Source organism: Schistocerca nitens, chromosome 2 (assembly GCF_023898315.1).
Source record: "Schistocerca nitens isolate TAMUIC-IGC-003100 chromosome 2, iqSchNite1.1, whole genome shotgun sequence".
NCBI classification, from domain to species: Eukaryota; Metazoa; Arthropoda; class Insecta; order Orthoptera; family Acrididae; genus Schistocerca; species Schistocerca nitens.
This window is the reverse complement of record NC_064615.1, coordinates 717,157,949-717,170,948: the sequence shown is the minus strand read 5'-3', so window position 1 is coordinate 717,170,948 and position 13,000 is coordinate 717,157,949. Positions and strand designations below refer to the sequence as shown.

At 41.5% G+C, this 13,000-nt stretch overlaps 1 protein-coding gene across 3 annotated transcripts in view; it reads left to right on the top strand.

Annotated features, from left to right (window-relative positions):
• Nucleotides 1–13,000, top strand: part of LOC126236892 (protein timeless) — a 399,100-nt gene that overhangs the window by 141,235 nt on the left and 244,865 nt on the right. For all 3 annotated transcript variants that reach the window (XM_049946528.1, XM_049946529.1, XM_049946531.1), the window contains 2 exons: nt 1,320–1,437; nt 1,577–1,671. In XM_049946528.1, the coding sequence (XP_049802485.1) occupies nt 1,344–1,437; nt 1,577–1,671 (189 nt within the window). In that variant the 5' untranslated portion in view covers nt 1,320–1,343. The remainder of the gene's footprint in view (nt 1–1,319; nt 1,438–1,576; nt 1,672–13,000) is intronic.

Below are 13,000 nucleotides of genomic sequence, written 5' to 3'. Positions count from 1 at the left end.
CTTGTATGACAAAAATCTCCTTCGGCGCAGTCTTGGCATCATCATCTGATCGAAAATTGGCTCAAAGCAGTTTGAAGCCATGGTACTTGATGGCACACATTGCAATGACAGATGTGTGCAGGGGCACATTGTCCTGATGAAAAAGAGCACTCATTTTGTCAACATCCCAATGTGTTTCACTTCTATGGCCTCCCTCAAACACACTATTTGAGCAGCATGATATGCTCCATTCATTGTGCCAACTTTTTTGAGGTATTCAACCAGGATAATACCACTCAAATCCCAAAAAATAGCAACCATCACCTTGCCAGCTGATGTGATTCACTTGAACTTTTGGGGGCGTGTGTTTCCACTGGTTCGATTGAACCTTAAATTCAGTTGAAATTGGTGAACCCATGGTTTGTTTGTTGTCACAAAACATTTGAGAACTGTCACAGGATCTGCCTATAAAGAGGGTCAAGTTTTTTGACAGACATGATGTGTCTCTGGAGTCTGTTTTCTGCTGTCAACATTCTCGGTCGACTCATTGACATGAGACCTTCTGCGTGTCAAGTACAACTCTTATAATGTGTCCAGTGCATTCCTGAGATATACCCACTCTCTCAGCAGTGTAGTGTTCCATCAGGCACCAGTCTGCAATGATGATATTCTGGATTTTAGAGACATTTTTCTCCGAATTGGCCTTTACCTGTGTTCCACTGTGAGGTACATCTTGGATAGAGGTGTTGCCCCTCTTGAATTCTGCCACCCACTTTTTCACATTGCAATATGAAGCCGAAACCCCTCCAAATGTGTCCATCATCTCCTGTGCACTCATGTCATTTTTTTCAGCAAGTATTGGACGACTGCACACTTTCTCCCTTTATCCTTATTTTAAAATCTGTGCACCTTGGTCACTTCAAACCACGATATCTGGAAATAAAAGATATTGATGAAAAATTTTGTAAGCAACCTTGCAAAAGAATGTATTGTCTTCTTCTCCTTCTTCCTCTCCATGTCATGTGTCAGGCAGATTGCCTGTTACAGTAACCATATCTTGTATGGTCTTTCTACATTTCTTCTTCAAGTGCATTTATAATTTAGAGCCTTTACTGGCAATCTTTCACCATCCATACTGTCTACATCTTACTTCCATTTTCACCTATTTTCCTTTATTTTTTCATTTAGTTTATACATTCATAAATCTTTTCTTGAGAATCCCATTTACAGAACCGTTATATTTTAAAGTATCATCTACAATTTTGAGAAACAAACAATATCACTAAATATGTAGCATTCATGGTATGTTATAGTAATAATTAATTTGTATCTTTTTTCAGAATTAAGCCTACAATAAAATAAAAATGGATGTTATGTTTCACTTGAAGATCCAAAACATATTTGCATCACTAGGTGGCAATGTAGGAGATGTTTATCAAATTAATGAAAATTGTTTAAGTAAGTATAACAATGTACCATAAACAATAAATTCAAAAACAGCCCTTCAGTAGATAGCTAAAGTGGAATGAATCAGATCCTACCATACATTAAAGGAATACAGATGAGTTTTCCAAGTAATGCATGTGTTGTGTTCCAGGTGCTTTGGGTGAAATACTAAACATATTTTCAACAGATATTCAATCAGACCGTAATTTTCGAAGATATCTTTGGTTGTCGCATGCAATTAAGAAGGTAAACTGTAAGAGAAACACTATAGTTTCGTAGAAAAACTCTCTATCTTCTATTAGTGATATGGTCATTTCTACATGCAGAATCATCTCTGTGGTGGTGTTGCTTATATGAAATGAACAAAACAGTTGTTAGGTTGTAACAACCAAAAACATATAAAGAGCTTAATGTAACTGAGCACTGACTGCTAGCTAACTGACTGGAAACTAATGAATTATATAAGAGTTCTTTGCCCCTGTATGGATTCCTTAAACACCTATGAAAAATACTGTGGTAATGCACTGGACTCTCATTCAGGAAGACTGTAGTTGAAGTATCCATCTGGCCACCCAGATGTACAAAAAATGTTCAAATGTGTGTGAAATCTTATGGGACTTAACTGCTAAGGTCATCAGTCCCTAAGCTTACACACTACTTAACCTAAATAATCCTAAGGATGAACACACACGCCCATTCCTGAGGGAGGACTCGAACCTCCACCGGGATCATCCACACAGTCCATGACTGCAGCACCTTAGACCGCTTGGCTAATCCCGCGCGGCCCCAGATGTACATTTTTCATGATTTCCCTAAATTGTGTTAGGCAAATGTCAGAATTATAACTTGATGGTACCCACCAGCAGTACCATGACAGGACAGTGCCAGGCCTCTGCCTGCAGCAGCAGTCTCAGTTGAGAACACAGTGACCTCATTGCTGACAGAACATCAGACCTCTATCTTCCTTCATTTTCTTCTGTCTTCCTTTGTTTTAAGCCCACTACATTAAAGGGTTTACTGATCCAATAGCAAGCAGTAGCTTTTTTCTCTACAACTTATCAACGTAAAGGTCATTAGTAACATAACACTAACCCTGTTGGACAAGGATAGGGACCATGATTTAATTGCTGCAGCTGTCATGTCATGTTAATGATATGCCACAGTATTTACCCTGTAAAACAGTCCTCTATGCAGACGATACAACTTTTATCAATTCAGGACAGACTCTTGAATCTGTACGAGGAAAAAATAATATAATATTTGAAAAATCAGTTCATTGGTTTAGTGCAAACTCCCTATTCATAAATGAAACAAAAACTGAAGAAATATTCTTTAATTTGAAGGTATCAAACAAAGAAAATAAGTCCGTTAAACTGCTAGGAATGATGATTGACCAGAAACTTAGCTGGGATAAACATATCACATACGTCTGTTCTAAACTTGCACATGCTATGTTCCTACTTTATAAGCTTAGGAGTAATGTCAGCCAAAACTTACTGCTGCATTCATATTTTGCTTACATCCACCCCCATCTTTCTTATGGTATTCTGCTCTGGGGAAATTCTCCCAGTTCAATATCAATTTTCAGATGGCAAAAAAAAGCTCTTCGATGTGTAGTGGGTTTATCTCCTAGGGACACATGCAGGGAACATATCAAAAAACTTAACATCATGACAGTTCCTTGTTTGTACATCTATTATTGCTTACTACACGTAAAAGAAAACATAGCTCAATATCCCCTTAGGTCATCTGTCCACACCCAAAATACAAGACGAAACCACACAATTGATCTGCCATACTCTAGACTGTCTAAGATACATAATAGTTATAAATATGTAGGCCTCGAACTGTTTAATATGCTCCCTAAAATTGTACAAACAGTATCTAAAAGTAAATTTAAGACAACATTGGGTCAGTGGCTCAAAGGTAAAGCATTTTACTCAGTTGATGAATTCAAAGATTGTAATATGGCAGATTTGCTGTTTTAACATAGAGAAAGGTACCTCTGCCTGTAGTAGGACCTAAATTTGTATCAATAGCTTAGGATAATGACATAGTGTTATCAACATGTATATGATAATGACATAGTGTCATCAACATGAACACTCCCTGCTTAATGTAAATCTGTATAATGTTTTCCTTTTTATTGTAAAATTAATAATATATAAAATTCCAAATGTGTGCTATTGTACTACACTAAATTTCACATGATTTATATATACATTGTTAAGAGAATATAACCATCTTTATACTGTAATTGAACTTATTTACGAAGCCCATTGTATAAGAAAATACTGAGCGGCTAATAAAGATTCTTATTCTTATTCAACTAAAATGATTTAGGAGAATCAGGGAATAATATGTTTCTGGATGGCAGGTAGTCAGTGTCTTAATCACGGTGTCATTCCACGCGTATAAGCCACCTGCTACTGACATTTTACAACCTAGTGCTTGCTTGTATCAAGAAATAATTGTAATAACTGAATATTTAAGAAAAAAGCAATGTATTGTAGATATTAAATTATTTATAAATGAACTAATGATAAAATTAATTACTATTTAAGTTCAGTTTTGGGCTTTGAATTTTTGTTTTTTGTTTTATATTTGTGGCTGAAGACTACCTTACAAGGATCTTGTATCCTTATAAGTATTTTATCTAAGAAGCAGAGGAAATATGAGCTAAGGATTCAGTATCCCTCTGTCTTCCAATTATATGGCAATATGCTTTTATTGTGTTAAGGCCAGCAATGTTCACCAGGTTGTCTTATGTGCTGTAGAAGTCTGAGCTAAACTAGATTTGACATTGCAATCATATATTTCACTATGAAGAGCAACATAATGAGAATTTAGTGGAAAGAGAGCACAAATTCAAACAGATATTTTCATTTAGTATGGATATTTTGGTGAGTGTCAGGAAAATATAAATGATGACTACAATTCAGTGACATAGCCTACACAGATTTATGAAGAAAAACATTGTGTTGCTTCATGTCCTGGAAATCTGAAATCATTAATTTTCATGCTTTGTTATAAAAAGAAGTATCATGAAAATAACAGATCTCTACAATCATTGTTTTTAATTGCATGAGTAAAAATGAATATTCACAATACCATTTAAATACAGACTCCCTTTTCTTTCTTTCTTTTTTTCCCCACAATCTCCAAGTAGACTTTGAAGGTAGATCTCGATGATGATCCATCATCTCTCCTCAGAGCCCATACAGAACTCCAGTTGTGAAAATGTAGATGTTCTTTATGAATTACAATCTAGTTGTACTTGTATTCTTTTTTCCTGAATCAGAATAAACATAATAAAAATCAACAGTTCAAAAGATTATTCATTAGGACGTAGCCAAAGTAAATAAACACACACACACACACACACACAAACTCATGTACATGTGGCCACTGTCATCTCCAGCTTCTAAGGCCTGAGTGCGACTGTGACAACATAAGGAATGATTTCAGATGGGGTGGATATGGGGATACAGAAGGGATGTGGAGCAGGGAGAGGGAGGGATAGCAGGGTAAGAGTAGGAGAGATGTTGGTGGAGACTGTGGGAGTGTGCAGGGGTAGGCTTTTAGGTGCAGCAACATGAGATTGTGCTGGAAGGGGGGTGTGGGGGGGTGGGGGTGATAAGAGGGGAAAGGAGAGAAGTGAGGAAGGGGAAAAGATTATGCAGGTGTAGGGCTGGATTGCGAGCAGGAAAGGGAATATGGGCTGGTGGAGAACAGGGACTAGCGAACATTGGTATCACAGGGGTTACAGGAATAACAGATATGTTGCAGGGAGAGTTTCCACCAAAGCAGTTCAGAGAAGCTTTGTATCAGTGGAAGGAAATCAGATGGCACAAGCTATGAAGCAGTGATTTGAGTCTGTCTCTTGGTCACAGTTGGGAGGTGGCCATTCATGTTAACAGGCAACATGTTAGTTGTCATGCCTTTGTAGAATGCAGTGTAGCAGTTACAGCTAAGAGTTGGTACATCACATGGCTGCTTTCACAGGTGGTCCTGCTGTTAATGGGGTAGGAGATGTCTGAGACTGAAATCAGTGATATCTGGAGGATGTATGGGACAGGTCTTTCATGTAGATGAGCCATTGAGGCAACACGTTGAGAGCAGAGGTTGACTAGAGAGAGACTAGGACATTGCGTAAATTGGGTGCTCATTTCACGGTGTGATGAGAGGTGGTTGAAACCCTGATGGAGAATGCGATTCAGTTGCCTCTGCCCCGGATATTTCTGAATTACGAGAGGGGTGCTCCTGTGTGGCCAGTTAATGAGTATGTTGGGGTTGGTAGATGACTTGAGGAGACAAGGCACATGTTATGTGTTTGTGGACAGGGTGGTGAGTGTAGTTTTGGGCTGTGATGGCCTCAGTGAGAACCTTGGTGGATCTGGAGAGAACTACTCACCACTAAGGGTGTGAAAGAGGGGAGGGGGGGGGGGATGGCAATGCTCATTGCATCTGTCATCTGTCTTATTTTTGATAAAGTCACAACTACACTCCACATCATTCTAAATAGCTTGCAGCTCAGGGAACTCGGTCTTGGTTTGTTAAGTTTGAGCTTATGAAGAATCTGGGTTTCCTGACCTGGTTAATGGTAAGAGCCGTCAGTCCTCTGTAACAATAAGCTCTGGGCAGGCTTCAGCAAGCACCTTGCAGCATGGTGGTAGATCGCCATGTGTCAAGGGAATGGGGATATTGGCTGGATATAAACCCGTATAAAAAGAAACCTCAATCTCAAGGTGAGCTGCGTGCCAGTGAGACGCATGTATGTTGAAGCATAACAGTCATTAGCGGACAACTGCTGGGGAATCCGTCACACCTCAGTTGTATAAGTATTACTCATGCAAGCAGGGCTCTGTCCGGGTGGAGTCTCATTTCACTATCTACTCATGGGACCAAGTTGGAACCATTGATTTCTCTGAATCACCTCCTAACAGAACATATATACTGCTGGTGGGTATCAACACCCCACCCAACAAGAGGGCTTATGTAACCAGTCCTAATGAACAGGAATTATTCCAAATACTTCTTTTTATACTAACAGAACACATGTTGCTAGACACAATGTGTTTTTAATAGTTAAAAGAAAAGAGGGGAGCTTTGAGAAAGTTTAACCTTTTTGCATTCATATAGAGTTAGAGGACATTGCTGGGAACCTTAAAATCCATAATGCGACTGAGAAATCGGACACTGTTGGTTGAAACATTTACTCCCAGTAAGCAACAAACCTCCATGCAGCTAAATGTCTCAAGGGAAAGTGGAATTGAAATAGAGCTACACAACACCTTGAACTGTACCAAAGGTACTGTGTCATGCAGGTATATTATAAATATTACCAAAGAATAACCAAAAGATAAGTGGGCTAAAGGAGGTGTGATTTATGTGCAAAATATAATGAAAAGAGTAGATGGTGAATTGGTGAAGTCATATTCCTTTATTCTTATATTCAGTAGCAAATCACTTCTGGAGCATGTCAAAGCAGGTTTCATTCGATTAAATGTTAGGCCTTTGATACCAAAACCAGTACACTATTTTAAATACCAACACTTTTGTCTCACCACTTTACCAGGTAAGGTGTGACAAATGTTGTAACACCGCACACATGGGAGTCATTTGTTCCTCTACTCCACAGTGTGTTAATTGCTCTGGGGACCACCCTGTGTGGAGTACAGACTGCAGTGCTTACCGTGAAAGACGTCAGGTAGAGGAGCCAAAAAATAAAAAATAAAAAAAAAAATGAAAAAATGTTTTGCGAAATGGTTTTTCTAGAAGTAAGAAAAAAAATAGGCTAGAGGGACATTTGATATGCCTTATTTGCTGCACATAATTTTCAGCATCATTCAGAGGCACGTCAAATATTTCTCTAACCTATTTTATTTCTTCCTTTTAGACAAATTATTTCAACAAATGCTTGATTTTTTAAAACCTTCTTTTTATTTTCAGTTTTTGTACAAAAAGCATGAAATATATTTAAATATTAATTGATATTCTATTATTATTAGCAGCATATAGATCAAGGAAGCGATTTTGACAGTTAAATACCGCACCAATGAAACTTCTATGTGCACATAACATCTAGACATGAAGAGATGGACTTTATGACCCTTCATACACTCCTGGAAATTGAAATAAGAACACCATGAATTCATTGTCCCAGGAAGGGGAAACTTTATTGACACATTCCTGGGGTCAGATACATCACATGATCACACTGACAGAACCACAGGCACATAGACACAGGCAACAGAGCATGCACAATGTCAGCACTAGTACAGTGTATATCCACCTTTCGCAGCAATGCAGGCTGCTATTCTCCCATGGAGACGATCGTAGAGATGCTGGATGTAGTCCTGTGGAACGGCTTGCCATGCCATTTCCACCTGGCGCCTCAGTTGGACCAGCGTTCGTGCTGGACGTGCAGACCGCGTGAGACGACGCTTCATCCAGTCCCAAACATGCTCAATGGGGGACAGATCCGGAGATCTTGCTGGCCAGGGTAGTTGACTTACACCTTCTAGAGCACGTTGGGTGGCACGGGATACATGCGGACGTGCATTGTCCTGTTGGAACAGCAAGTTCCCTTGCCGGTCTAGGAATGGTAGAACGATGGGTTCGATGACGGTTTGGATGTACCGTGCACTATTCAGTGTCCCCTCGACGATCACCAGTGGTATATGGCCAGTGTAGGAGATCGCTCCCCACACCATGATGCCGGGTGTTGGCCCTGTGTGCCTCGGTCGTATGCAGTCCTGATTGTGGCGCTCACCTGCACGGCGCCAAACACGCATACGACCATCATTGGCACCAAGGCAGAAGCGACTCTCATCGCTGAAGACGACACGTCTCCATTCGTCCCTCCATTCACGCCTGTCGCGATACCACTGGAGGCGGGCTGCACGATGTTGGGGTGTGAGCGGAAGATGGCCTAACGGTGTGCGGGACCGTAGCCCAGCTTCATGGAGACGGTTGCGAATGGTCCTCGCCGATACCCCAGGAGCAACAGTGTCCCTAATTTGCTGGGAAGTGGCGGTGCGGTCCCCTACAGCACTGCGTAGGATCCTACGGTCTTGGCGTGCATCCGTGCGTCGCTGCAGTCCGGTCCCAGGTCGATGGGCACGTGCACCTTCCGCCGACCACTGGCGACAACATCGATGTACTGTGGAGACCTCACGCCCCACGTGTTGAGCAATTCAGCGGTATGTCCACCCGGCCTCCCGCATGCCCACTATACGCCCTCGCTCAAAGTCCGTCAACTGCACATACGGTTCACGTCCATGCTGTCGCGGCATGCTACCAGTGTTAAAGACTGCGATGGAGCTCCGTATGCCACGGCAAACTGGCTGACACTGACGGCGGCGGTGCACAAATGCTGCGCAGCTAGCGCCATTCGACGGCCAACACCGCGGTTCCTGGTGTGTCCGCTGTGCCGTGCGTGTGATCATTGCTTGTACAGCCCTCTCGCAGTGTCCGGAGCAAGTATGGTGGGTCTGACACACCGGTGTCAATGTGTTCTTTTTTCCATTTCCAGGAGTGTATATGTTGTAGCTTGCAGCAGCTGTTCGTGAATTATTTCAGTTTTCGCTCAGATCATTAATTAAGTTTTTCTTAATTACTCTGATTACTTTCAAGGAATTCAATTTTTTGTGAAACTGTACATTATGCTGGTCACTTTGGTATCCCACTTGTCCATTTCCAACTCTTTGCTTGACTATGAAAATTCTGACAAAAATCAATTGTGTAATTTTCCTTCAAATCACTAATTCACTAATTAAGCTTTTCTTAATTACTGATTACTTTTAAGCAATTAGAGCTTTCTTTGCAAAATTAGACCTCAAACTGGTCAATTTGATACCCCATTTGTCCATTTCTTACTCTTTTTTAAGTATAGTAGATCTCATTATATCTAACAGTTTTAATGGTATTGTTTTGGGGACAATGAATTATGAGGCCTGCCTGAAGCAACCATCTAGCTCAATGATTAAGCCTCCAACCGTTGCTGGATCCCAACCCTGGCAGAGAGACAGCATGAAAGAAGAACATCATTGATTAGATGCTCCCATATTACAGTGGAACATCAGTGAGCTCATGAGACATGAGGAGGAACTTAAACACCTAGTGCAGAAACATTCCCCGTGATATGTTTACAAGAGAAACATTTTAAACTTAACTGATGCCCCTATGCAACAAGGCTATGCCTTCCACCGCAAGGATGATCTGATTGGGGAAAGTGCCAAGATCGTGGTAACTTTGTTTGTAAATAACACACACCAGTCCTCTGCTCTATCCATGATCACTGACCTCCAAGCAGTTGCAGTTGCAATTGAAGTGTGTTGAAGTATCATGACTTACCACTACAAGATACATTAGATTCTGATGCTCTCATAAATCTCATGGACCAACTTCCCTGACAATTGGTCTTATTGGGAGACTTTAATTCCTATATTGTTCTATGGTGCTCACAGTCTACTGGTTCCAGGAGTTGAGTTTCAGAGAGCCTTGTGATGTCTCAGAGCTGTGTATCCTCAGTATGGGCATCCCACTCATTTCAAAGCTGCTGCTGTGTCATCCTCAGCCACAGACATCTCTTTCTGCTCTTCAGGCCTCACAGATTCTGCTCAGTGGGAAGTTACTGGTGAACCTTCATTCTAGCGATCATTTCCAACTTGGATCCATCTACCAGTCCTTGACTGGAAACCACCAAAATGGATGATCAGCAGAGCAAACTGGACACTGTTCAGCCAGCTGCCTGTATCTAAACTCTGAGGCAACATCTAGGAATGAGTGGATCCCATCACGCCTATGATACACCATGCTGCCGACTTATCCATCCCAAAGTCGTCAGGTCTTCTTAGAAGGCAGCCTACAGTGTCGTGGATTGATGATTACTGCTTTCCAGTCCAGGTGAGATGTGTGGCTCAGCAACAGGTAGAAAGCTACTGAGCAGCAGAAAACCCTCACAGCCTTTCAAGTAGCAATAGCCAAAGCTTGATGTATAATCAAAGAGAGCAAGAAAAGGTCTTGACAAGTGTTTCTGGACTGTGTCAACTCCTCCATCTGTTCTCCAAAAGTGGGAGGGGGGGGGGGGTGCATCAGGACGATTTCTGGTAAATCCAGTCTGTTATGTATAGCAGAAGAAGGTTGCCTCCAAACAACACTTGGTGACTTCGCTCAGCCAATGGTAAAGCATTTTGCAATGACTGCTGCCATTGCCAGCCAGAATCCAGCACTCCACTGCTACTGTGTGACCATGGAGAGGAGTGAGTCGGTCTTCAGATCCAATAATTCTGAGTCATGATGTAAAACTTGCAGACAGTGTCAAAGGAAATCATACTAGAATGTTGTGATTCAATATGGTAGACAGGAAAACTTCCCAACTCATGCAGAGATTCAACTTTGGTACCCTTTTTCGAACCAGTAAAGGGCTGAAAATATTCCAAAAATTACAGGAACATCACCTTAACAAGCTGTGTAGGAAAGGCCTTGGAATGAATGGTCAGCCATTCTCTGATTTAGATTTTAGAGAACAGACAACTCCCTAGCACGCTCTCTTTGTGGATTCTGGAGATGTTGATCCCAGTGACCTGACCCTGCTAGAGGTGGCTATCCAGAAGGCTTTCCTATGGAACCAGCATTGTATAGGTGTGTTTTTTGACAGCAAAAAAGTGTATGACACTGCTTGCAGTCACAATATTGTAGGATAGCTCCACCAATAGTGCTTTTGTGGTCACCTGCCCACAGTAGTTTTGGGAAGGAGAATGGTGTTCCTGAGTAGGTTTTTAAGTGTTACCCTCTTTGCTATAGCCATAAACAGCGTAATTTCTATAGTAAGGATCCTGTGCAATGCTGTTAATTTGTGGACTATTTTGCAAAAAAAATGGTTCAAATGGCTCTGAGCACTATGGGACTCAACATCTATGGTCATCAGTCCCCTAGAACTTAGAACTACTTAAACCTAACTAACCTAAGGACAGCACACAACACCCAGCCATCACGAGGCAGAGAAAATCTCTGACCCCGCCGGGAATCGAACCCGGGAACCCGGGCGTGGGAAGCGAGAACGCTACCGCACGACCACGAGATGCGGGCGACTATTTTGCAGTTTCTTGTTCCACCTGCAACACTGCAACAGTAGCTCATCAGTTATGACTTAGAGGAGAAATGAGCTGTAGAGACAGGTTTTACATTTTTATCATTGTCATTTTATTTTTAATTTGCCTCACTTGCACATAAAGGACACCATTCTACATTTTAAAGGCCTGGTGAGGTTTCAGTGACTTATTTTTGATTGAAAACTGTCATGGTAATCTCACCTAAATTGTCTGAAGTCAGGGACCCAGAGACCACTTAGCCACAGGACTTGTGGAATGGGTGTGGTGCATCTGCTCCACTTTAATGGGGCTTTTGTCAGATCTCTGCTACAATATAGGTGTACAGTGTACAGATCATTGAGACCTTCTGTCCTAAAAATCATTGATATTATCCACTATGAGGGATCAGCCTGGCCAAGTGTACTTACACGAACAGCCCCATACCCATCCTCTGTGTGGAATATGCATCTGCTCCAGTTTAATGGGTTTTTTGTGAGATCTCTGCTACAGTATAGTTGCACAATGTACAGATCAGAGAGACCTTTTTTGCTAAAAATCATTGATATTATCCACTATGAGGGATCAGCCTGGTCAAGGGTACTTACACGACCAGCCCCATACCCATTCTCTGTGTGGAGGCTGGGGATCCACCATTCACCATATCGTGACAACTCCTCATTGTTTGTCAAGCATATAACATTCTTGCTGCTCTCAATTCACCAGCGTACCATACTGTTGCTCATCCATCTTTCTTGTATCATCCATGAGCAACAAGACAGTTTGGGATCTGCATGAAGCATGTGCTGGAGTCACTTGGTGTGGGTTAAGTACAAACCGAAATACAGAGTTGAAACCAATTACTGCCCTGGTTAATACAGAGGCCCAGAGTAATTTTAGATCTAGTGTAATAAGGAGAAGCTGCATTCCTGCATCTGTTTTTATTATAATATTTTATGACATTTTATGACTCTATATCTGTATCATGGGTGGGCCTAAACAGGGAATTTACTATTTTTCATGCAGATTTGTATGCTATATTGTGGACACTGAAGCAGATGAGATGTGTTATGACTGATAACTTACTTGTCTTTTCTGACTTCTGACTCCCTGAGTGCCCTTAACTGTTTACAGCACTTGTACCAGCAGATAAAGTAGTTCAAACCATCCAGAACACCCTTCTCCACCTATGAAAACGCAGATGAAGGGAATGTCTTTCTGCTGAATATCAGGGCACAAGGGTACTAGATACTAAGGGAAATAAAATGGCATATGTAGCAGCCAAGGAGATGTATTGTGATAATCAGGTAGTTCATTGTGCCATCTCCATACTTGCTATCATTCCCCTGTTGAGGTGTAGAGTCAGGCATTGATGGGAAGAAAAGTGGCTGGCACTGACTGACAAAAGGTGCACATAGTAAAGCTGACAGCTCAGCCCTAGCATACATCCTACCATTCACGCAGATGGGATGAGGTCATTC